At 43.6% G+C, this 25,565-nt stretch overlaps 1 protein-coding gene across 1 annotated transcript; it reads left to right on the top strand.

The window, feature by feature from the left end:
- Window positions 1-377: 377 nt before the first annotated feature.
- Window positions 378-10,419, top strand: SERPINB11 (serpin peptidase inhibitor, clade B (ovalbumin), member 11). The gene is given in 7 exon segments (XM_010854812.1): window positions 378-545; window positions 1,878-1,898; window positions 3,472-3,600; window positions 5,285-5,402; window positions 6,690-6,832; window positions 7,473-7,628; window positions 10,018-10,419. Coding segments are annotated over 7 exon segments (1,137 nt in total).
- Window positions 10,420-25,565: the final 15,146 nt, after the last annotated feature.

Below are 25,565 nucleotides of genomic sequence, written 5' to 3'. Positions count from 1 at the left end.
CAGGATGAGGAGAGTCCCTAAAGTGTGGAAAATAAGAGCCAAGGGATCTAGTTTCTTCTGTGCTTTTGCTCCAGAAAAATTAGCTGTCACTTTTAAATGTACACAAACGATAGCGAGAGAGCTTTGAAGTACTGGTTGAAGAGAACAGTAAATCTTCTGTTCATGAGAATAAAGAACTACTGTGAAGGCCCTCCCCCACCTAGCGTTTATTAGCTCCTTAGACAGTGTGACAGCAGGCTGTAACTCCTCATGAAGCAGTGGGCTCAGACACTTCCGTTTACGGAAGGTCATAACTGAATGCTCGATATTATCTTTGCCTCCAGGTAAGTCTGAGATATTTTTTTTCCCTTCCATTCTCAGGTAGGGCTTTGCTGAAAATGGATTCCCTAAGCACAGGAAACGTTGAATTTTGTCTGGATGTGTTCAAGGAGCTGAACTATAACCACGCAGGAGACAATGTCTTCTTCTCCCTGCTGAGTCTTCTTTATGCTCTTAGTATGATCCTCCTGGGAGCCAGAGGGACCAGCGCAGAGCCGATGGAGAAGGTACTGGGCACAGCAGGAGTCCCAGGTGGCCTGGGGTCTTCCTCAGAATGACTTACACTCTATACCCAGAAAACGTTGCCATCCTGTGAAAGAACCACACGTGGGCAAAGCACATTTCTTATGACTAATAGCTTAGATAATGCTATACATTATAATGCAAATAACACAACGCATGCCATGCTCAATCTCTTTCTTGCCATCAGCGCTTTCACACATAAATGACTGAAATTTACTTTCATAGTTTATCTTTACAGTGGCTTAAACATGCCAGAGAACACACATATGGTATGAGTCTTGCCCTCTACAGTTTCAATTTACAATAAAATGAGTCTCTATCAGAAACTAACATAGTGTTGTAGAATAATTATATTCCAAATGAAAAAATAAAGGAGTTAAAAAAAATGACCAAATTCAGTAAAAAAAAAAAAAAAGACTGTTTAAAAGTTATCCAGTTTTTTACAGTGCTCATTTATGCATTTGAAGTTCATACCAGCCCTGTGTGTTAGGGGTAGGAATTGTTATCCCCATTTTACAGATGGGGAAACGGAGACTAACCTGAGACGAGGGAAGAACAGGTGACATAGGCTGATATGCAGTGGTTTCCCACCATACATACGTACACATACATTCACACATGTGAATACATATGTATGTATATATGGCTTCCCAGGTGGCACTAACGGTAAAGATTGCCTGCCAAGGCAGGAGATGCAAGAGATGCAGATTCAATCTCTGGGAGAGAAGATCCCCTGGAGGAGGAAATGGTACCCCACTCCAGTATTCTTGCCTGGAAAATTCCATGGACAGAGGAGCTTTTTTTTTTTTTTTTTGCTGTGAAAAGTCTAGAAGGATATCACTTAATAACTCCCAGGGTATTTGCACATCTTATTATTGTTTGTCCTTTATTCCATATTTTGATGCACTTTTAGGATTTTCTTGCATTTAAATAAATAATTTAGTGGGAAACCATGTAGCATTTGCACAGCCCCGGAGGAGCTGTCAGTGCCTGCCTGGAGACAGTGGCAGAGGGGCTGAAGAGTCTGTGAGCCGGAGCTCAGGGCCTGGCACCAGACAGGCAATGTGGGTCGGGGCCAAGTGGATTAACCTCATGAACTCAATTTCCCTAACAGAAAATGAGGATAATAGTATCTACTTTAAAAGTTGTCAGGAGGATTAAGTAAGATATGCAAAGGCTTAGTTCAGGATTTGGATATAACATCATTAAACATTAGTTCTTACTAGGTCTTTATCTCAAGTGGAAAACCTTGTAGCTGTCAGCCTCTGTAGACTGTGTGTTCCTTTTGATGCCAGTCTATCTCATTTGTTTTCTAGGTGCTTCACTTTAATCATATTGTAGAACCATCAGGACCAGCGTTCAAGGCCTTGGCTAAGATATGATAATATCTCTGCTGAGCTGTCAAATGCTCTTTGATAAAGAGCACCAAGAAATAATATAGTCCAGGCATTGAGTGGCAGAGCACTTTATTGATTAATAAGCATGTGAGTGATGAATCCTCGGTTTCCTCCTTTAATCCTCCTGAGGGTGACTGGCCAATAGGATTAATGCAATGGTAGTGACAACCACAGTAAAGCCCCCAGATTTTATCATCTGATTTTTGTCATCCTCATTCAGCTTTCTGTTCTCTTATGAACTGTGCCCCACGGTGAGTCTGCCAGGCTCTTCTATGTAGGGTCAGGTCTTCAGTCCAATGAGGGGACTGAGAAAGAACCTGATGCTTTACCTTTTAAATCTATAGCAGGAAAACAGGGCCTGATGCCACCCAACCCACGTGCTCCAGGACTGCGGTCTCTGTTCTTTCTAATAGAAGGATGCCTTTTGACATCAAAACTAGATAGAACTGCCACATGGAAACATATGTATGCTTGATTGTGATTGAGGAAAGACACACATGCCTAGAGCCACAGAGTACTTGCTTCATGGAACCCTTATTGTTAGGAGATTGGAGCCCATAGTTCGGGAACATTCACTTTGGGCAATAGAGGCATAAACCCTGCTGCTGCTGCTGCTAAGTCGCTTCAGTCGTGTCCGACTCTGTGAGACCCCATAGATGGCAGCCCACCAGGCTCCCCCGTCCCTACAGTTCCCATGAACTCAGATGCATCAAGTTGAAGAGGAGGAGACGGGAGAGGGGAGGAGGGGGTGAGATGTATGGAGAGAGTAACATGGAAACTTACATGACCGTATGCAAAATAGATAGCCAACGGGAATTTGCTGTATGTCCCAGGGAACTCAAACAGGGACTCTGCACCAACCTCGAGGGTGGGATGGGGAGGGAAGCAGAGGGAGGTTCAGGAGGGAGGGGATATATGTGTACCTGTGCGGATTCATGCTGAGGTCTGACAGAAAACAGCAAAAGTCAGCAAAGCAACTATCCTTCAATTAAAAAAAAAAAAAACATGCTTAAGTGAATTGCTTCTGTGATGGACAGATGGGTGTGTCAGGTCAGTTCAATAAAGAGCTCAGTATTTGATTAAATGATCACATAGAAAATGGAGACATTGAAAGGAGCATGAGAGATAGAGAAGGAAAGTGATTCTTTAGGCGCAAAGGCAACAATCACACTCGGATCATCGCTCTGAAAATCCCCACTAGGATCTCTTCATTAAAATGTCTGGTTTTGGGTTAAACCACGAGAGCTGACAAGTCCTTGTGTGTTTGCGGTAGTTTACAATTCTGCACACGGTCTGTAGCCAAAGTCCCAGAGTGCCGAGATTATTGTGGGAGAGGAAACCTGGAGAAGGAGAAGGCTTTCCATTGCCAACTCTTGCTTTGTTCATACTCACTGCCCTTCTATTCAGAGGCAAACGTCCTGCTCTCTGGTTATTGCTTTCACATTATTTATACTCTCTAATGGCAAGAAATCAAGCAATTTAATACTCCCTTCTTTATTTACTGGTGCTTCAGTGCAACCAAGCTGGAAGGATTCACTCAGACTTAGGAGTCTTTTTCTCCCAGATCAATAGGCCAGACTCTAACTACACCCTCAGCATCGCCAACAGACTCTACGGGACAAATGCGATGGCACCCCACGAGGTAAGTCCCTCTGGAACAGTTGTCAACAGCTTTCTTGGCATCCTCTGAATTTCACATTATAAAACAAAATGAAGGATAAGAAGTGTCACATGATATTCATCTTCAAGAGATTACATTTGAGCCGAAATAGAGTCTCAGTGAAATGGTTTTTACCAAACTCCTATTTAAGGTTGTGAAATGTCACATAACTTCCTGCAAATCGCCGGTGTTGCCCAAGAGTAAGGTCATGGATGAAACACAAAACAAATTTGGTAATAATTATCCCTTATGAGCCAGAAAGAAAACAAAACATATTTCTCATCTCTCTTTTAAAGGTCCTTAATGGCAGAATATTGAGAGTTAATGGAAAGTACACTGGGCTGGGAGCCAAGAGAGCTGTTCCCATTGAGGCATGACTTTGGACAAATATCTTTCACCTGTAAAATGAGAGGATTAGCCTACGTTCTTTCTAGTTCCCAAATTCTAACACGAATGATGCCATTTTCCAATGGCATTAACATATACAGTTTTACTGAGTGTTTATTATGTGCCAGTCATTCTACTCAATCTCATGTATTCCTTACATAGTCCTGTAAGATGTAGCTATAAAATTGTTATCAGTTCTACAATCATGAAGCAGATTCTATAAAGGCCACAGACATAAAGTGACAAAGCCTAGATTTGACCTCTATCTAAACTCATCTTCTTGTATATTAAATACTACATTATTCTGCAATGATTGAGGTAAAATCCTAGATTCAGTGACACAGCTTTGGTTTGACCAGTGTGACTTAGATGTCAATCAACCCTGAATATTCACTGGAAGGACTGAAGCTGAAACTCCAATACTTTGGCCACCTGATGAGAAGAGCCGACTCATTGGAAAAGACCCTGATGCTGGGAAAGATTGAAGGCAGGAGGGGAAGACAGAGGATGAGATTGTTGGATGGCGTCACTGACTCAATGGACATGAGTTTGGGTAAATTCTGGGAGATGGTGAAGGACAGGGAGGCCTGCTGCTGCAGTCCATGGGGGTCACAAAGAGCTGGACATGACTGAGCAACTGGGCAATGACAACTTAAATGTCAGCTGGGTGAAGCAAAATGCAGCCTTGAATTTCTAATGTTCTTCCCTAGCCTGGTGGTGCAGGCTATGTCTTATACTCAACAAGATTTGGATTGTCAGAGTTTTTGCAACTTAGTGTGGCCCATCTTGGTATCATAGATATTTCAGAGGTATTTCCTTCTATAGCCCTAGAAGCGTAAAGAATGTTTATGGACAGGACCTGAAGTAAGGGGATTAACAACTATGGGCCCCTCTCGCATTCTTTTGTCTCCCTCAAAGCTGTCATGATCTGGGTGTAATTGTAAATAGATGTTGACTTGAGACAATGATGATTACATCTGACATGAGAAGCTGACTTGAGAAACTCCCCATTAGTTTCATTAGGTTGTCTCGGTCTCTGTCAGAAGATACCGATATCCCAGGATTCTGTCTGGAGAAACTCCCACCGCATGGGCTGTGAGCAGTCACGTAAGCATGTTCCAGCCACTGCTGGACGCAGCTCAGGGCAAGAACTGGGTCTAGGGCCAGATTTTACTCTCAGTTAAGCTTTCCCTGGATTCAGGCACAAAAGAATCCAGTTAAGCAGTAACTTTCCTTACACTATTTTTTTGGTGTTATGCAACTATCCTTTCTTTTACAGCAATACTTACACTGTTCTGAGAAATTGTATCAAGCCAGGCTGCAAACTGTTGATTTTGAACGGTCTGCAGAAGAAACAAGGAAAACCATCAATGCTTGGGTTGAAAGTAAAACTGCTGGTGAGGATAAGTCAACCACGTGTCTCCAAACTTTATTCGAGCTGTGTTGATAAACTTGCTGAGTTAACGTTAAGAAGGAAGCTAGATGTACTTGTTTAGATTAGTGTCTGGCCTCAGTTTGGGGCTCTGTGCCTAGAATAATGCCTGGCACATGAAAGTTTTGTAAAAATTTTGAGCGTAGATTGATTAGTGTTGTCTGTCATTACAGATCCACATGCTGTGTATTTGTTTAGACTGTTATCGTTATTTTGTCATTAATTTGTGTATTTATTTATCCATTCATTTGTGTGTATATATATATATACACACATATGTATATATATAATCAAATGATGTTCATCATTGTTATTACGTGCTAGGTATTATGTTTGGCCCAAAAGTTCAATAAAAATGAAAGCTCTCATCAAGCTTAGAGTCTGATATTTCATATACCCCTGTTTCATATTGTATGATAGATTATATTCCAAAAAAATGCTATAAATTGCAACACTCCAGAATGCTCCAAGAAGGCTTGGTGTTGCATCTTGATCAATATATTTACAGCAAGAAATTCTTGGTATAGTTTTATAAATCCTGATTTTTCAGATACATTTTTATTTCAAATGTATATGCTTGTGATACACGAAGGTTAGCATACTGAAAGGACCAGTGTGTCTTTGGAATATGTAACATATTTGCAATTGGTAAGGTACTGGTAACTATAAAGCCTGATAGATATGAAAAGTAAGCCACAGGAGATGATTCCCTGGTGGCTCAGATGGTAAAGAATCTGCCTGCAATGCAGGGGACTCAAGTTTGATCCCTGGGTCAGAAAGATCCCCTGGAGAAGGAAATGGCAACCCACTCTGTATTCTTGCCTGAAAAATCCCGTGGACAGAGGAGCCTGGCGGGCTACAGTGCAGGGGGTCACAAAGATTGGGGCGTGACTGAGCGACTGACACACTATGGGAGATGATTATAGAATTTTTTAAAAAGCAGTTATATGTATAAGAAAGCATAGGATATGACTAGTTACAAGACAGGTTGATTCATACCTAACATACTTGGTATTCCTTGAATGCCAGCTTCTGATTAGATATAACAAAGCTTTCAATATTCTTTGAAATAAACTTCATTTGACAAGAACATGCTTTATGGCCACAGATGAGGGAATTCTTCTGGGATCTCAAATCTATAATTAGCCTTAACAAAGGCTCCAAATTTCTTGTAACTCTTCAACTCTCTACTATCAATAAGTTCAAATCCAAATATATTATTTATTCTTTTTTTTGTTGTTGTTGTTACAAGGAAAAGTCACTAACCTCTTTGGAAAAGGCACGACTGAGCCCTCCTGTGTCATGGTCTTGGTGAATGCCATATAATTCAAAGGACAATGGCAGAATAAATTTCAGGAACGAGAAACATTTAAAACCCCTTTTCAGTTAAGTAAGGTGAGTATTTTATTTTCAGGTGGATGATCAATTTCGGAGAATGCCATATCCATTAAAGACAATTTAGAAAGTTTCAGTGAAAATACTGGTTCTAGGCTCTGTGTTTCCATGGATTTTGTTTCTGTTGCTCCCGTGAAGTGATGGTAACCTTTCTCAATGGGGTGATCAGGAACAGAAGAAAGTTCGTCCTTTTCTTACTGTTCTTCTGGGGGTCTACATTCTTCCCAGACATGCTTTCTCTAGTAAATAGTTTCTCTAGAAATACAGCAAAGTTAGTTGTACTATTTTTCTCCCAGAAAGTCTCTAATCAGATCCAAAAAAAGGAGATGACCCTATAATCTCATTTTCCCAAGTAAATCACTTTATCTAGAGACCTTGCCTTTGTTTTGGGGAAACATATATGTTATCGTTTTTATTAGTATGTATATTATCTGAACACAAACATTTTAAAATTAAAAACACTTATACCCTTTGCGAAGTAGTGTCATACAGGGTGTATTCTGTCATTCCTGTTTTACCCATGCCTTTCTGGTGCTAATGCGGTTACCCTTGTTGTTCTGAAAGGAAAATCAGTATGTGTGCCTGTACACACACGCATGTAACTGTACCATCTAATTACAACTTTTTGTTTTAAACATAGGGTAAAAGTGTGACTGTGGAGATGATGCACCAGACTGGGAAGTTTAAACTGGCCCTCATCGAGGAACCACAGATGCAGGTTTTGGAGCTGCCCTGTGTCAACAGCACACTCGGTGTGATCATTCTGCTTCCAGTGGGCACGGCTGACTTAGACCAGGTGAGAATGTGCGGTGAAGACGCGGGCGTGTGTGCACGCACACGATGTGTGTTTATGAAGACGCGGTGTGTGTGTGCATGCACACGATGTGTGTTTATGAAGACGCGGTGTGTGTGCACGCACATGATGTGTGTTTAATGCTAATGTGCGGTGAAGACGCGATGTGTGTGCACACGCACACGATGTGTGTTTATGAAGACGCGGTGTGTGTGCACGCACACGATGTGTGTTTAATGCTAATGTGCGGTGAAGACGCGGGTGTGTGTGCACGCACACGATGTGTGTTTAATGCTAATGTGCGGTGAAGACGCGGTGTGTGTGCACACGCACACGATGTGTGTTTAATGCTAATGTGCAGTGAAGACGCGGGTGTGTGTGTGCACACGCACACGATGTGTGTTTATGAAGACGCGGTGTGTGTGCACATGCACACGATGTGTGTTTATGAAGACGCGGGTGTGTGTGCACGCACACGATGTGTGTTTATGAAGACGTGGTGTGTGTGCGCATGCACACGATGTCTGTTTAATGCTAATGTGTGGTGAAGACACGGTGTGTGTGCACATGCACACGATGTGTGTTTTGTGACCATAGTGTTGCCCGTCACTGATTCTTTCAGGTTCAACAGTTCTGCCAGGTGCTGTGAGAGCAAAGGACGGACATCCTGAAGTCCCTGACTTCAGGATGATGTATTTAGGGAGAACAATCTATTCTTCCTTTAAAAAAGGGGCATCTGGAGGCAGAAGTGCCTGTGGTACCAGTTCACACACACATGCAGATGCACACACACACACACACTCACACACTGGTCATTGGACGTTTGGGAAACCCCTTTCTATAGCGGGCTTCCCTTGTGGCTCAGACAGTAAAGAATCCGCCTGCAGTGTGGGAGACCTGGGTTTGATCCCTAGGCTGGGAAAGTAGGGAAGTCTTCTGGACATCCCTGGGCTGGGGTGTGTGCTCTGCAGCTCTAGGAAGAGCATCACAGTCCGGGCTGTAAGAACACGTGTGGCAGAGCTGTGGCCACTGCAGGGGGAGCTCAGTTCTCTGGAGGTCTGTGGGCTTCAGTGAAAGATACCTGGAGGCACTGAGCACTTGGAAGCAGTTTAGAAGTGGTCTTTTTTACCTTTGGGCTGTGCCGTGAAGTATGTGGGTTTTTATTCTCCAACTAGGATCAGACCCGTGCCCCCTGAATTGGAAGGGTGGAGTTTTAAACACTGGACTGCCAGGGACATCCCAGAAGTGGTTTTTATTAAATTGTGATTCATGTATTTAATTATTCATTCATTCATACACCAAACATTGAGTGTCCACAGCATGCTGAAAACTCTGCTGTGTTCTGGAAACACAGACGAATCTGTGGTTACAACACAGAGTTGAATGTGTAAGGAGCGCTGTGACAGACCCTGCAGAAAAGGAAGAACAGAGTCCAAATTTGAGTGAGGAAATCAGGAAGGCATCCTAGTAGAGCAATCTCGATGCCAGCCTCACTGGATAAGTAGGAGATGAAGAGGAACAAAGGCAGTGCCTGTTGCTCCAGCCAGAGAAAGGGACACGTGCCAATGCCTTGGAAGTATGAGGCAGCGAGGGGGGTCTGACATGAAGTCGTGGTGACGTGGATCAGGGCAGAGAAGCACAGAGGGCAAGGAGGTTTAGGAATCAAACCACCTTCATTTTATGCCTGAGTTTATACTGTCAGGATGGGGAAAAATGTGACAAAAAAGTTTTCAACTCTTGTAATAGATTGATGGGGTTTGACATACTGGTTTGGAGCTGCAGGGAGGTCTGAACAGAGAGTTTCAAATGACCAAGGGTAGAATTTGAAGGGCTTCAGAAACTCTTGAAACTGGATGTAGGGTGAGAGGTCTGAGTTTTGAGACTGCTTGGGGGGAAATCGGAGCATAGACCCAGGAACTGAATTGCTGGGTGAAGGCAGAGGACATCCAGGGTTCAGAAGCTTCTGGCACAATGAGGGCAGGACATGCGATTAGAGCGGCAAAACCAGCTCATAAAGGAGACGTGACTCATGTTTCAGATGTGCGCGCCCAGAAGAGATGGTTGAATTCATCCAGGAAATGGGGCACAAGGACTTCACAGCAATACAGGGAGTTTAAGAGATGCCTCCCTGCTGAGGAAATGAGGCAAAAGAGTGTAGGATACACATCGACAAGTTTAATCATGAAGCATCAGTGAGAAGTAGACAGGAGAAGAGGGGAGGTGTGGCTGCACATGAGGTTTTTGTTTTTTCAGACAGGACTTGAGTACATTTTAAAGGTAGAGAAGAAATTGATGTTGAATTGTTGACGCCAAGAATCAGAAAGCAAATAGCATTGAACATTCAGGGTGTGTGTTCAGCTCCTGTGGTCTCCACCCGTGTTTTGTCTCTTAGGTAGAAAAGCAGCTGAACTCAAGGACCTTTCAGGAATGGACCAGCCCGCCCAACATGGTGGAGAGGGACGTGGAAGTGCATCTCCCGAGATTCAAACTGGAGATCAAGTACGAGCTCAATTCCCTGTTAGAGTCCCTCGGGATGACAGACATCTTCAGCCAGGTCAAAGCAGATCTTTCTGGAATATCACCAGTCAAGGGCCTCTTTGTATCAAAGATCATCCACAAGTCCTACGTGGAGGTCAACGAGGAGGGCACGGAGGCAGCTGTGGCCACTGGCGACATCCTGGTAGTAAAAAGACTTCCCATCCGAGCTCAGTTCGTGGTGAGCCACCCCTTCCTGTTCTTCATCAAGCACTTTCACAACAACACAATTCTCTGTGGCAAGCTGGCCTCTCCCTGAGCAGAGTGGGTGGAGCAAGGCTCAGGGTCACAGGGGAGGGCAGTGACCAACCGCGACTAAAAGTGGGTCCCACCTCACCCTGCTCCGTGCCTCAGTTTGCGCCTCTGAGAAACGGGTCTGGGACATCTCCTAGCTTATCTCATGAGTTGGTGAAGCCTCAGATGATGGTCATCACGGAAGAAGCTATAGCTACAAACAAGCCTCTGTCTCTCATCTTTGAGGCCTCGTTTAAGTGCTGTCTGGGTGATATGATCCAGTCAGTGGGAAACAGTTTAGAAGATTAGATTTTCTTGACTTGTTTGCATCAGTGAGCTCTTGGTTAAGTGGCCGCTTTACCTTTGGAAGAACAATGTAAAGGCTTCAACTTTGGCTGGATCTTAAAATCTGTTATTTTCCTTGTATATGTAAATATAACATCATGAATTCTGTATTGACTATAATAAATACATGAAATGCCTTAAATTCTTGGAGGATTTGTAGTACTCTGCAGCAACTCAATACATATGAGAAAAGACTGGATAAGTGGAAGTCCGATTCAGTGCACATTTTAGTAGAATCTTTGGCTAAATCTTTTTAGGCTCTAAACTGAATCAGATTTTTCTTTCCCTCCCTCCCTCCCTCCCTCCATCCATCCTTCTCTCTCTTTCTCAATAGTGTTTAGTTGTTTAGTCACTAAGTTGTGTCCAACTCTTTTGCTACTCATGGACTGTAGCCCTCCAGGCTCCTCTGCCCATGGGATTTTCCAGGCAAGAATACTGGAGTGGGTATTTCCTTCTCCAGGAAAGGTATTGCCATTTTCTTCTCTAGGGGTTCTTCTCAACCCAGGGATAGAACCGGTATCTTATGCATTGGCAGGTGGATTCTTTACTGCTAAGCCACCAGGAAGCCCTCAATATTCACAATAATGCAATGAGAAAAATTCACAACAGAAAAAACCAGACATCAATCAGAATATTTTATTAGAAAAATTTCTGAAGGACTTCCCTAGTAGTCCAGTGGTTATGATTCAGAGCTTCCACTCAAGGGGCATGGGGTTTGATCCCTGGTCAGGAAACTAAGACACTACATGCTGTTCAGTTCAGTTCAGTCAGTTCAGTCGCTCAGTCGTGTCCGCCTCTTTGCAACCCCATGAATCGCAGCACGCCAGGCCTCCCCGTCCATCACCAACTCCCGGAGTTCATGCAGACTCACATCCATGGAGTCAGTGATGCCATCCAGCCATCTTATCCTCTGTTGTCCCCTTCTCCTCCTGCCCCCAATCCCTCCCAGCATCAGTCTTTTCCAATGAGTCAACTCTTCGCATGAGGTGGCCAAAGTACTGGAGTGTCAGCTTCAGCATCATTCCTTCCAAAGAAATCCCAGGGCTGATCTCCTTTAGAATGGACTGGTTGGATCTCCTTGCAGTCCAAGGGACTCTCAAGAGTCTTCTCCAACACCATAGCTCAAAGGCATCAATTCTTCGGTGCTCAGCTTTCTTCACAGTCCAACTCTCACATCCTTTTTTAAAAAAGAAATCCTCCTTAATTTCTATTTGTGATAACATGAAGTGATGATCAGATAATAGTGTCCATAATACATTCACTGCCTTCTCAGTGTCATCTTGACAAATGCTTCCTTCCAGAACTCTCTCAGAGGGCTGAACACAAGAGTCCCTCAAATCCCCCTTCTCTTACACTGTCTTAGAACAGTCAGTTCCAAGACCACCATTGATTCCCTCCTGCAGTGATGGGCCACCATCTTACTATTGCCAGTGGTGGCGGACAAGGATGGATTTTCAACTTCCCTAATGATGCTAAGTTAAATACACAGGGTGACAATATACAGCCTTGACGTACTCCTTTTCCTATTTGGAACCAGTCTGTTGTTCCATGTCCAGTTCTAACTGTTGCTTCCTGATCTGCATACAAATTTCTCAAGAGGCAGATCAGGTGGTCTGGTATTCCCATCTCTTTCAGAATTTTCCACAGTTTATTGTGATCCATACAGTCAAAGGCTTTGGCATAGTCAATAACGCAGAAATAGATGTTTTTCTGGAACTCCCTTGCTTTTTCCATGATCCACACAAGCTGGAATCAAGATTGCCGGGAGAAATATCAATAACCTCAGACATACAGATGACACCACCCTTATGGCAGAAAGTGAAAAGGAACTCAAAAGCCTCTTGATGAAGGTGAAAGTGGAGAGTGAAAAAATTGGCTTAAAGCTCAACATTCAGAAAACGAAGATCATGGCATCTGGTCCCATCACTTCATGGGAAATAGATGGGGAAACAGTGGAAACAGTGTCAGACTTTATTTTTGGGGGCTCCAAAATCGCTGCAGATGGTGACTGCAGCCATGAAATTAAAAGACGTTTACCCCTTGGAAGGAAAGTTATGACCAACCTAGATAGCATATTCAAGAGCAGAGATATTACTTTGCCAACAAAGGTCCGTCTAGTCAAGGCTATGGTTTTTCCTGTGGTCATGTATGGATGTGAGAGTTGGACTGTGAAGAAGGCTGAGCACGGAGGAATTGATGCTTTTGAACTGTGGTGTTGGAGAAGACTCTTGAGAGTCCCTTGGACTGCAAGGAGATCCAACCAGTCCATTCTGAAGGAGATCAGCCCTGGGATTTCTTTGGAAGGAATGATGCTAAAGCTGAAACTCCAGTACTTTGGCCACCTGACGCGAAGAGTTGACTCACTGGAAAAGACTCTGATGCTGGGAGGGATTGGGGGCAAGAGGAAAAGGGGATGACAGAGGATGAGATGGCTGGATGGCATCACCAACTCGATGGATGTGAGTCTGAGTGAACTCCAGGAGTTGGTGATGGACGGGGAGGCCTGGCGTGCTGCGATTCATGGGGTCGCAAGGAGTCGGACATGACTGAGCCACTGAAATGAACTGAACTGAACTGAATTGGGACCCTGAAGGATGCATGCATGCTCAGTCATGTCTGACTCTTTCTGACACCCTATACAGTAGCCACCATGCTCCTCTGTCCATGGGATTTTTAGACAAGAATACTGGAGTGGATTGACAGTTCCTTCTCCAGGTAACTTCCAGACGCAGGGATTGAACCTGGTTTCCTGTGCTGCGGGCAATCTCCTGAATTATAGGGGGATTCTTTAGTGACTGAGCCACCAGGGAAGCCCTTATTCTTTAATAATAAAATATAAAGTAACAAGCAAGCAATGATTTCCAGAGAGTATAAAACTGAAGAACACCTCCTAAAATACCATGTGACGTTGCCCCATGGCACTGAGTGGCTGCACGTGCTCTTCTAACGATCCTTTACCGAGTGCATCTGTCACACGGCACAAAGCCAGGAAACCACCTTGGCCTAGCTCATGGATAACCCAGCATCTGTCACACGGCATAAAGCCAGGAAGCCACCTTGGCCTAACTCACGGATAACCCAGCAAGTTCAACTGCAGAACTATGAGAACCACAGTGCAACTATGATGGGTGTGAAAAAATGAGTTGTTTCTTGGCATCTACTTTTCACCTTAAACATCTAGGAAAGACCACGGAGGCAGTCTGTCTGGTGGATGCTGGGTCCTTCTCCATGGCCCCCGGTGTGTGCTGTACAGGAGCTCAGCAGAGCCGTGGGACCAGGCATGGGGCTGGGGGGGTGACCGTGGCTGACAAGCCGTAGGACCTCCCTCCCTGACAGAGGCTCAGAGTGAGTGTCCAGTCACAGCCTCCATTCCAGAACCTCAGAGTCCCCCGAAGGGGTGGGAATTGAGCTGATGGTCACCATTACAGAGAGGGCTGCAAGAGCACCAATGGGCCCTGGGCAGAGACACAGGACTTGGAGAGACAGTGACTAAACCAGCTGCTGGGCGTGGAGGAGGGGGTCACGCTCCTGAGGCTTTGCTGTGCGAAGCCAGGAGCTCCTCGAGCACCCAGTGCTGGGTATGGAGAACATAGCTGTTTTCACTCTCTCACAGAGCTATTTTTCTTAAACTTGAGTATAGTTGCTTTATAATGTATTCGTTTCTGCTGCACAGCAAAGTGAATCAGCCATTGTTGTCTTTCAGTCACCAACTCGTGTCCACCTCCTTGTGACCCCATGGACTGCAGCACGCCAGGCCTCCCTGTCCATCACCAACTCCCAGAGCTTGTTCAAACTCATGTCTATTGAGTCGGTGATGCCATCCAACCATCTCATCCTCTGTCATCCCCTTCTCCTCCTGCCTTCAATCTTTCCCAGCATCAAGCTACATATACATATATCCCCTCTTCCTTGGATTTCTTTCCCATTTAGGTTGCTACAGAGCAGTGAGTAGAGTTCTCTGAGCTATTCGGTAGGTTCTCATTAGTTACCTATTCCTGCCTTGTATCAATAATGTATTTGTGTCAACCCCAATCGCCTCTTCACCCCACCCCTCTTCCCTCCTTTGGTGTCCACACGTTTGTTCTCTCTGATTGTGTCTCTGTTTCTGCTTTGCAAATAAATTTATCTATACCATTTTTCTAGATTCCACATATATGCATTGATACATATTTGTTTTCAAAGAGTTAATGTTATACGTCAATATATCCCAGTAAAAAATGGGCAAAGGACTTAAATATGCATTTCTCCAAAGAAGGCATGCACATGGCCAACAGGTACGCAAACAGGTGTGCAGCCTTGCTGATCATCAGGGACACGAATCGAAATCACAGCATCGCCTCACACCTGTTAGCATGGCCGTCATCAAAAAGAGACAAAGTTCAAGAGGCAAAAGTTTAAATAAAAGGGAGCTCTTGGTCACCATGGGTGGGAAGTTGATTCACCCATTATTGACAATAGTAGAGAAGTTCCTCAAAAACATTGAAAGTAGAACTACCATATGATCCAGCAATCCCACTTCTGGTTATACATCCAAAGGAAATGAAATTGATATCTGCACTCCTGTGTTCATTGCAGCATCTATTACAACAGCCAAGACACGGAAGCAACCTGTGTCCACCACTTCAAGCTATGAAACCATTCTGCGTGATACCGAACTGGAGGACACTGTCATTATACTCTTGGCCAAGTGTAGAGGATGCGAAATACAGAGAGAACACGAGGTAAGCTATGGAATTTAGTTAATGATAATGTAGTTAAGTAATCAAATTAATTACTAACGTTAACTAAAATAATGCAGGCTTACGATTTGTAACCCGTGTGTTGCTAATGGTGCATTAGCAGCTGAGGACACTGGGGGGAGGGAGGAGAGCATGTGAAAGCTCTGTGTCCTCTCTGCTCAATTTTTCCGAAAATCTGAAATGATTCCAAAACACTACTATTAATCAAAATCTAAAGACTATGAGTTTAAAAATAAAGGAAGTGGGGAACAAAGTAGGAAGGGGTATATCCTTTACCTGGCTTTCAAAAAACCCAGAAAGTCTCTACATTTTCATCAAGTGTTCTCTGATGGTATTTTGTTTTCTTTTCTCTTGACTTTATTCCTTCTGATACTTGGAAGTTCTTCTGAGTTTATCAATGGTCTTTTGTTTCCCCTCTTGTTGCAAGAACACTGAGCCTCCAGACTGGTGTTTGGGACACATGACTCAGACAAAACAGCTGCTTGCCTAATGCATTCACATCCACACCTCTCAGCCCTGGGAAGCCTGGTACCCACCACGCGCTGTAGATAGCATCACACTAGGTTCTGAGTCACGGTGCATCAGTGGTCAACTTGTACAGGCATCTCTGCTCAGGGTGTCTCCTCCAGGTTAAATTGCTGCAAATTTAAAAGGCAAAGTGAGAGAGAAACAAAACAAAACAAAACAGTATTTGGGTCAGTGGTGAGTGAGAGATTTGTTTGTGTATTTACGATAAATCCAGTTTTTCCTCTTTACCTTTGACTTGTCACTTTTTTCTCAGGAAATTTCAAGAGCTGAATGGAATGGCAGAAACAAAGTCTTCTTACTGGAGAAATCCCCTGTCTGAGTCCCATGTTTGAGGACTCTGTCTCCTTCTCCACATGCTGTCCCCTGTGGAGCCTGGGTGATGGGACGGCCTTGGTCCCGGTGTGGCTGGCTCCATCCTGGCTCACTTCTGCTGTCTCATGATGTACTCTGCATAGAAGTTAAATAAGCAGGGTGACAATATACAGCCTTGACGAACTCCTTTTCCTATTTGGAACCAGTCTGTTGTTCCATGTCCAGTTCTAACTGTTGCTTCCTGACCTGCATACATACCTCTCAAGAGGCAGATCAGGTGGTCTGGTATTCCCATCTCTTTCAGAATTTTCCACAGTTTATTGTGATCCATTCAGTCAAAGGCTTTGGTATAGTCAATAACGTAGAAATAGATGTTTTTCTGTAACTCTCTTGCTTTTTCGATGATCCAGTGGATGTTGGCAATTTGATCTCTGGTTCCTCTGCCTTTTCTAAAACCAGCTTGAACATCAGGAAGTTCACGGTTCACATATTGCTGAAGCCTGGCTTGGAGAATTTTGAGCATCACTTTACTAGCGTGTGAGATGAGAGCAATTGTGCAGTAGTTTGAGCATTCTTTGGCATCGCCTTTCTTTGGGATTGGAATGAAAACTGACCTTTTCCAGTCCTGTGGCCACTGCTGAGTTTTCCAAATTTGCTGGCATATTGAATGCAGCACTTTCACAGCATCATCTTTCAGGATTTGAAATAGTTCAACTGGAATTCCATCACCTCCACTAGCATTGTTCATAGTGATGCTTTTTATATTACCTATTGCCAAAAGTGGAAACAAATAGTAACAATATTTATTGAGAAATAGATCAGGGATTTACACACCAAGTTTTGAAGTTTAAAAGTAGAAAGATGCTGTTTTCCAACCCACAAGGATATTGTATAATGAGAATGTACTTTATGGGATGCAAAGTAAAGACCAGGAAGATTTTTCACATATCTTACTACCTGGTTCCGTTTCAAGTTATGAACTCTACTCAAGTTATGAATCGTCACTCTATGTGGGTGTGTGGAATGTTTCAGCAAATGGGTTGAGAAAACCTTTTCCTGCCTATCATCCCGTGACTGGCCATTTACGCCCAGGGGACCCTGAGCACCAGCTTATGAGTGGTCGGGTCCAAGTTATCTGATGGGTCTGAACCTCTCTGAGTACTCCCGCTCCCTCTGGCACTCAGTCACCCTGTCTTCCGGCTGTTCACACAGCACCCCTCGTGGCGCTTTCCATGCTGCCTGGGAATTACTCGTGGATTGTCTCCCTTGTCAGACTCTGGGCACTGAGTGGCGGGGCTATGTTCTCCTACATAGTATTTCTACAGCTCGAGAGGGGACAGTGTCTAGTGAACCTTCAGGGAAAACTTGTTGGATCAATGAGTAGATGAATGAAACCACTGACCGGAGGGGGAAAATGCCCCTACATGAAGGATTTGAATGGGCAGATTTGTTTATTTAATACTCTCCTTTGGCTTCATTGGCACAATGTCCATGAAATTTTCCTCTGAAATAAGATTGGGATGTGTTTCTCCTATGTCTGGCAATATGGTTCTTGTACCCTGATTCAGAGCTCACCCACCCAAGACAGTCATCCCCCTGTGGCCGAGTCTGATTCACAGATTGCTGTGTGCATCGGCGTGTGTCAGGTGTTGGGAGGTATGAGGGCCTTGCTTATTGGGATGAAGGCATCGAGACATGCTTGTTGGGATGAAAGGAAATGGGAAGACATCATATGTACAAGGATCTGCACTTCAGGCACATTCATGAAGACTGTAGGTGCTGAGGAGCCGATTTGCATAGCTTCCCTGGCATGGTTTTCATTGTGTATCTTGGCATCTCAACTAGTTCGTGTGGTGGTTGGTGCCTGCATGCAAACAAGTAGCCCTGTTCTCTAGCAGATCATGTATCAACAGAAAGTATTTTCTTTTGTAATGGCATTGTGATTTGTAATTTTCTATGGATTTGATGGATTAATCCATGGAGTATAAATCCTTTAATCAATAACTCAGTTAAAATTTAACTGAGTTGGTGGATTTCAGCTAACTCAATACAAGGTAAGCCACTTCTCAAGATACCCACCAACAAAAGGAGAGCATTTAGTCCCCTTTTATCTCTGTAATGCGATTTATTGGAGAAACATTTTTAGTAGCTATTCTGCCAGGATAGGAATTATTGTAGTGACATAAAAGACACACTCGTTGCCTTCATGGAGCCTAGAATGTAAAAGAGAGAAGACATTTAACAAATACACAAATATGTAGTTATAAATTCTTATAAATGCTAAAAGAAAGACCTCTGAGTACAGGGGGGAGGGCCTGATTTAGATTAGGTCTTGAGGAAATCTCTTTGAAAAACTGCCTTAATTCCTGGTGGTGGAAATTTGCAAAGAATCTTTCAGCAGGAAAAATCTGGCTCTAAAATAATTGAAAGATCAGTATATGGGAGTTTAGGGGGTGTATTAGGTTCCTAGGGCTTCCCAGGTGGCACTCGTGGTAAAGAACCCACCTGCCGATGCAGGAGACAGAAGAGACATGGGTTCGACCCCGGGGTTAAGAAGGTCCCCTGGAGATGGGAATGGCAACCCACTTCAGTATTCTTGCCTAAAGAATTCTTGCTCCATGGACAGGAGCCTAGTGGGCTATGGTCCATAGGGTTGCAGAGACTCAGGCATGACTGAAGCAACTTAACACGCAGGGCTACTGCAACAAGTCACCACAAACTCGGTGGCTTAAAGCAGCACACAGGTATCCTCTGACAATCCTGAGTGTCAGAATTCTAAAATCAAAGAGTCAGTGGGCCAGTGGTCGTTCTGGAAATGCCATGGGGAATCCTGCTGCCTCTTCCAGGCTCTAGTGGCTCTGGGCTGCCTCGCCTTGTGGGTGCATTGTTCCATTCCCATCTCCATCTTCACTTACCTTCTCTGGGTCTGCAATCTCACTCTCATTCATCTCATAAGACCACCAGTCATTGAATTTAGAGCCTATCTGGGTAATTTAGGATTATTTCATTTTGAAAACCTTAATTAAGTCTACAAAGACTTGATTTTCAAATAATGGCATGGTCACAGCTACTGGGGGTTGAATTAGATATATCATTTGGGAGGATATAATTCAACCCCTACTAAAGAGTGGTGAAGAGCAGGTGGGCAGGTGGCATGGCCGGACCATGGAAGGCCTTTTGGGCAACATCAGGCCAACACAAAGTCTTTGAAGGGGTTTCAGCAGGCGGGTAATATGATCCACCTTATGTCTAAGGACAGTCACTCTGGGTGATAGTAGAAAACAGGTTGCATAAGATAAGAATGAAAGAGGCAAGAGCCAGGAGCCAACTGCTGCAAGGCTCAGGCGAGAGCCAATGGTGATTTGGACTGAGGGGGTCCATGGAGAGACGATGAAAGGTGGAGAGGCCTGAGCTATACTTTGGAGGGGAATCAGTAGCACCTGGCAATGGATTGCATGACTATGAGGCAGATGGGGTGTCAAAGATCAATCTCAGGTTTCATTCTAACTGGGACATTGGAAGGCCCACTTGCTGAGATGCAGAAAGTTGGAGAGGAAAGCAGGTTTGGGAGACAGATGATGAGGGCAGATTTTAAGGTGAAGTTGGGAATGCCTCTGAGATGTCAAGTAGGCCCTGGAATATAAAGTCAAAAGAGATCTGGAAATGCAAATATGGGAGTCCTCAGTGGTAGGTGGTCTTGGACTTGATGAGAAAGGGTAGGGTCTCTGGAAGTAAAAGTGGAAAGAGAAAAGGGATCAAAATTAGAGCACAGAGTGAACAGGAAGAGCCAGTGAAGGAGCCTGAGAGGGTGTGGTCCAGGCTCCATTTGACTCTCATCCATCTCAGAAGACAACGTGGGTGGAGCCCCAGCACGTATTAGATGGAGAGTGAGAGGGCCTTGTTTTTGAATACATTTGACTTGTTATTACTTGTTCTGTGGTTTGAGCATTTGTTCTCTTTAAAGCTCTATGAACACTATTACTTTTAAAAATTGGTTTTTCAAATAAGGGCTTTCTTAATCTTTGCCTATTTGAGTACAAATATTTAGGAGAAGAGCCATTTAATACGATGACTTAATTCACTGTGTTCAGTGACACATTCTAGATTCATTTTTCTTTATCAATCATTACAATATGATTGTATTTGAGCATGAGTTTTATACATACAACAGTATAACATGTAAAATTAAACACTGAATTACTCTCATGCCCGTAATGAAAGCAGAATTGTGAATTAAAAGGTTGATGAGATGTATATGAGGTTAGGCCATATCCCTATTTTTAGATTACATCACAAAACAAGAAAGGGGGGGACCCACCTTCTGTAGTCTACATTAAACGCATCCCATCACTCTGGGCTTTCGGTGAATTGTGATTACAGACTCGCTTTATAGTTGCTTGTGGGAAAGAATCAAAGAATGGATGAAAATCGTACTCAAGAAAGAGATTGAAAGCCCTAACTAATATCACAAGAAACTTTACTTTTCATTATCAAAATACTGACACAATTTTTCTGAATTGCTACAGGGAGTTGTTGAAGATTCTGTCTCCTCCATGCAAACTTGAGTTTCAAATTTCCTTGCTACTAATTTTTTTAACAAGCATAAATAATATTCTAACAAGTGGAAACAATGAAAACATCATCCAGAAAGTAAATTGCTGATTAGAATAAAGTGTTCTATAGGGTTTCTGTTATTACTTAAATATTAAAAAATTCAACCTAAAATGATTTTATGTTTGAGTTGGTCTAATTTTTGATAATTTAAATATTCATAAACAAAGCATTTACATTTATGATCAGGTCTAAAATAGGTTTGTTTTATTTTATTTTTTAAAATTTATTTTATTGAGGTACAGTTGATTTACAATTAATTCCCACTGTACAGAAAAGTGATTCAGTTATATGTACATGTATACATACATGTATATTACATGTTCTTCTCACATTATCTTCCATTATGGTTCAAAATAACCCTGGTGAGTGACAGCCAGAAGCTAAATCTGATAACACTCAGATTCGTTGGATGCATGGCCGAAAGGGCGATCGCTGGCCCAAGACTTAAGCAGTTCACGTTCAGGTGCTCTGGGAATAGAAAGCATTTGTGGAGAGCACTTTAAATAATGGGAAGTCAGAGAAGGAGATTAGAGGCGGACGACCCACAATGTAGGTGAACGGCAACTTTCAGTGATATCTTTGGTTTGTGGCAGAAATTAGTGGCTATTGGACCAAGAATACTGTAGCTACTTCCCTTTGTAAAAGATCATGTTCCTTATGCACGCATTGTTATTTTTCTAAATTAAAGACTATATTTGGTGGCAAATCCTAACATCTCACCATGCCACACTTTAAGAATTCCATGACTTGGGAATGTATTCCAGGTCAAGGAACCCAGAAAAGAACAAGTTTGACCTGTGTTTCTAAATGGGTCACTTTACAGAGCTGCATTACAAGACAACTACAATTGTGTAGTGTCTCCCAAGTTATGAAAACAGAAACTCCGCATGCCATCTGTGTGGTGTGGACTCACCTGACGGCAGGTCCTAGAGTAAAATCTAACACAATCATGGTACAAGAGGAGACCTCTTAGACTCAGACTCTTATAACAATGTCTGTCTGTCTGTCTGTGTGCACTCAGTCACAGCTGACCCTTTGCAATCCCATGGACCACAGCCCACCAGGCTCCTCTGTCCACATTAGGTAGCTGGAGAATCAAAACTTTCTGAGATTGGCAGCCATGACATCAAAGCTATGCGGGGGACAAAACCCACTTCCTTGTAGATTTAGCATGAAGATAAAGCATGTGTGAAAACAGTGTATGCTCCACCAGACACTGAGAGGTCCCTCTGTTTATAAAATTGCTCCCTAGTTATGTAAGATGTTGAAATTTTGGAGTAAAGAATGACTTTGGGTTAGGCAGGCCACTTTCTTTTATTTCTCATCTTTGTGTTGTGTAAGGTGGACATTTTTATTCACTTTGTATCAGCTTTTAAAAAGAGGAAACAGCTAGCAGTTCATTTAGGGAGAAGAACAGGGGAATAGTCTTTAGATAAAGCCTTCATAGAAAATGCTAGTTTTCTGTGAAGTTGCAAAAAGTTGCAGTTCACCTAGATTATGGGTCATCCGCCTCTAACCTCCTTCTCTAACTTTCTATTATGATAATAGTAGAGAAAATGCAGACCTATTTGGGTCAAATGATGATTTGGTAGTCCCCTCAAAGTGCCTATTTAGAATCATTATTTTAATTGAGACAAGGAATCTACCAGAGGCTATTTATGCATGGGTGTCTCTGAGTACAGTGGGTGAATGAAGGAATCTCTTCCTTGGAATCAATGGAAGAGTCTCTGTTTTTCGTCTGTTCCCAAGGAGAGCATAAGGCAAAGAAACTGTTTAGATGACAAGCTCTGGAAGATATAGCGGGTGTAGTAAGTGTCTCTGTTGGCTGTCTATCAATAAAGTAAGTAAGAGTTGGGGAAGGGACATTCTTCCCATTTCTTCATGGGACCAAACGCAGGTGTTGACTTCGTGCTTGCTATCTATGAAGGGATCAGGAAATGGTATTCTTTTAAAATATTTATTTACGTATTTGACTATGCCGGGTCTTAGTTGTGGTGTGTAGGCTCTGGTTCTTTGACCAAGGATGGAACCCTGGCCCCCTGCCTTAGCAGTGTGCAGCTGAAGCCACTGGACTAGCTTAGAAATCTGCAGAAGTGGTGTTCTTAATGAGGAAGCAGTGCTCTCCCAGTGAGCAGCAGCAGCAGCGACAAAGGTGAGGGGTCCTCAGGCTGCCACTGATGGGGGACCAGAGCAGAGGAAAACATGGAAGGCCATGTGACGGGTGCAGCTGATGGGCAACCTTGTTTCCCTGGCAACGCTCAAAGAGTACAGCAGGCTTAAGTCCTAGGTACATCTGTGCGCATAAGCTGGCAAGGCCTCTGCATATTTGGGTCACCATTGTATCGCAAGGGACAAGAGTTCATGTGACCTGCCAGCTCCCACTGCTGAGTTTCCTTCCTGGACTGATGCCACTTTGGGATTGGTTAATTCTGAATAAACTATTGCCAACACAGTTGTGGGAGGCTTGTCTGTGTTCAAGTGAAGAAGAAAACAATGGCGAGAAAAATTTTAAATGTGGCTGACTCTTAGTAATTCTAGGAGGGTTATCCTGTCTGCATATCACTCAGATCTTTTGCCTTTTACCTACTAGCCATTTTATCTCCTGAAAGTACTTTATTCCTACTTTATATTTCTTTATAACAGAAATGATGAGGAATTAAAAATATTTCAGCTTGCTCTAGTTAATTATTACAGTCATCAGAATACAGAAGACACAATCCATTTCTAAGCTTGTATTTTCCATATTCACAACAAGCATCAGAAAATTGCAAATGTTAAATCAAAATGATGTTTCAGGGATTATTTGTGACTTTAGTTTCCTCTGCTATTATGTTACTTATGAATCATCATGGAAATGAGCACTGGCTATGTATAAACTGGCAGGACAGAGGCAGAACTCATACAGTTGACAAGCACCACACAGTGATGGTGGCTTATGATTCGAATGGCTTTTACAACAGAGGACTCGGCCACTTGGGTAACCACTGGCTTTACATTGGAAAATATTCAGCCAGAAGAACCAGGTTTGCAACTGGCACTTCTGGTAAACAGCCTGCCTGCAAATGCAGGAGACATAAAAGACGTGGGTTCAGTCTCCGGGTTGAGAAGATCCCCTGGAGGGGGGCATGCAACCCACTCAGTGTCCTTGCCTGGAGAATCCCATGGACAGAGGAGCCTGGCAGGCTGCAGTCTGTTGGCCACACAGAGCTGGGCATGACTGGCGTGATGGCACGCACACGCACTGTGCACGCCGGTGCGGGGGACACAGCTCTGCAGTGCGACGCTGACCTGGGCGCTGCCCGCATTCTCACGGCCCAGGTGTCAGCGACCAGCCAGTCCTAACCCACCTTTCCCCATACCTGGCCACTTTTCAAAGGGAAAACCCCTCGAAGGAGCTCTAGCCTGTACTCCAGCAGGGAGGAACTGGGTGTTACAGACATAACTTTCCATTACCAGATCAGAAGGGTGGAGCAGAGGCTGGCAGGTGCCAAGAATGAACTAACGCCCCAAGTTTCAGCTCTTAGCTAAAGCTGCTTCACTCAGGTAAGCATCTATAGAAGCCAGGTGAGATGACTAACCCAAAGGATACACTTCTGGAAAATTCCAGGAAGAGAAAACTGGGAATAAGAGCAGATGGGAAAGGAGTTGAGAACAGTACAAAGAGAAGCCCGCTGAAACAGCTTAGATGAACGTCTGAGTTTAAAGAATGACAAAAAATACTGTATTAAATTCTATCTGATTCCGTGCACCTTCCTAAGCGCATGGGGAAAAGTGAATAGTCTAGACTCTGAACGATATAGGAATATTTTCTTTGTGAGTGAGAAAGGAGACCAGATTCTCATCACTGCTTTTGTGTACCAGGATGGCAGTGTGAATTGTGTTACGGTTTTGCATATTCAAACAGGCCTCTCCTGTCTCTGCGGTTATAAGCAAGGGGTGAACTCCTGACTGAGTCTGGAGAAAGGTGGAGAAAACAGCCGGTGGTCACGTGCAGCAGCCTGAAATCTCTCCAGTTGCATCTTTGGAAAATTGGCCTTCAGGGGAGTCAGCCTGTATTACCTTCGGTAAACCTTGTTAGGTTTGGGAAGCACTGGGGTCCCTGGTCTCTGCCGAGTGCATTGCGTCAGTCCTCCGGGTCTTACTAGCATATTCTTGACCTCGGGGCCACACTATTCAACCTTGGCTCAGGGTCCCAGCCTATCTTCCGCCAAAGCTTGCTCTTAGGAATAGGTCAACTATCAGTTATAGACAATGAGCTGTGATCCTATCTCTGAGGCATTTTCCTTCTTTATATTCTGATTTGTTTTTAAAAATTTTGAATGATAACTTGGATCCATAAAAGTGCATTCAGTATATGCAAACAGAACCTGATCAGAATATCTGAAGTCTCCCTCCCTTATTCCTTTAGCAAAAAACAAAACAACAACAACAACAAAAAACCCCTCTTCTCTTCCCGCTGGAGGCAATCATTTCTTCAGGACAGCCTGCCCACCAGTGTAAGTCAGCACCCTTAAGAACCCAGTTTTGCTTTTGCTGTTGTTCAGTCGCTAAGTCCCGTCTGGCTCTTTGTGACCCCATGGACTACATACAGCACGCCAGGCTGCCCTGTCCTTCACTATCTCCCGGAGCTTGC

Source organism: Bison bison, unplaced genomic scaffold (assembly GCF_000754665.1).
Source record: "Bison bison bison isolate TAMUID 2011002044 unplaced genomic scaffold, Bison_UMD1.0 scf7180017864349, whole genome shotgun sequence".
NCBI lineage: Eukaryota > Metazoa > Chordata > Mammalia > Artiodactyla > Bovidae > Bison > Bison bison.
The sequence above is the reverse complement of the archived record's forward strand: the minus strand, read 5'-3'. Positions and strand labels throughout refer to the sequence as shown.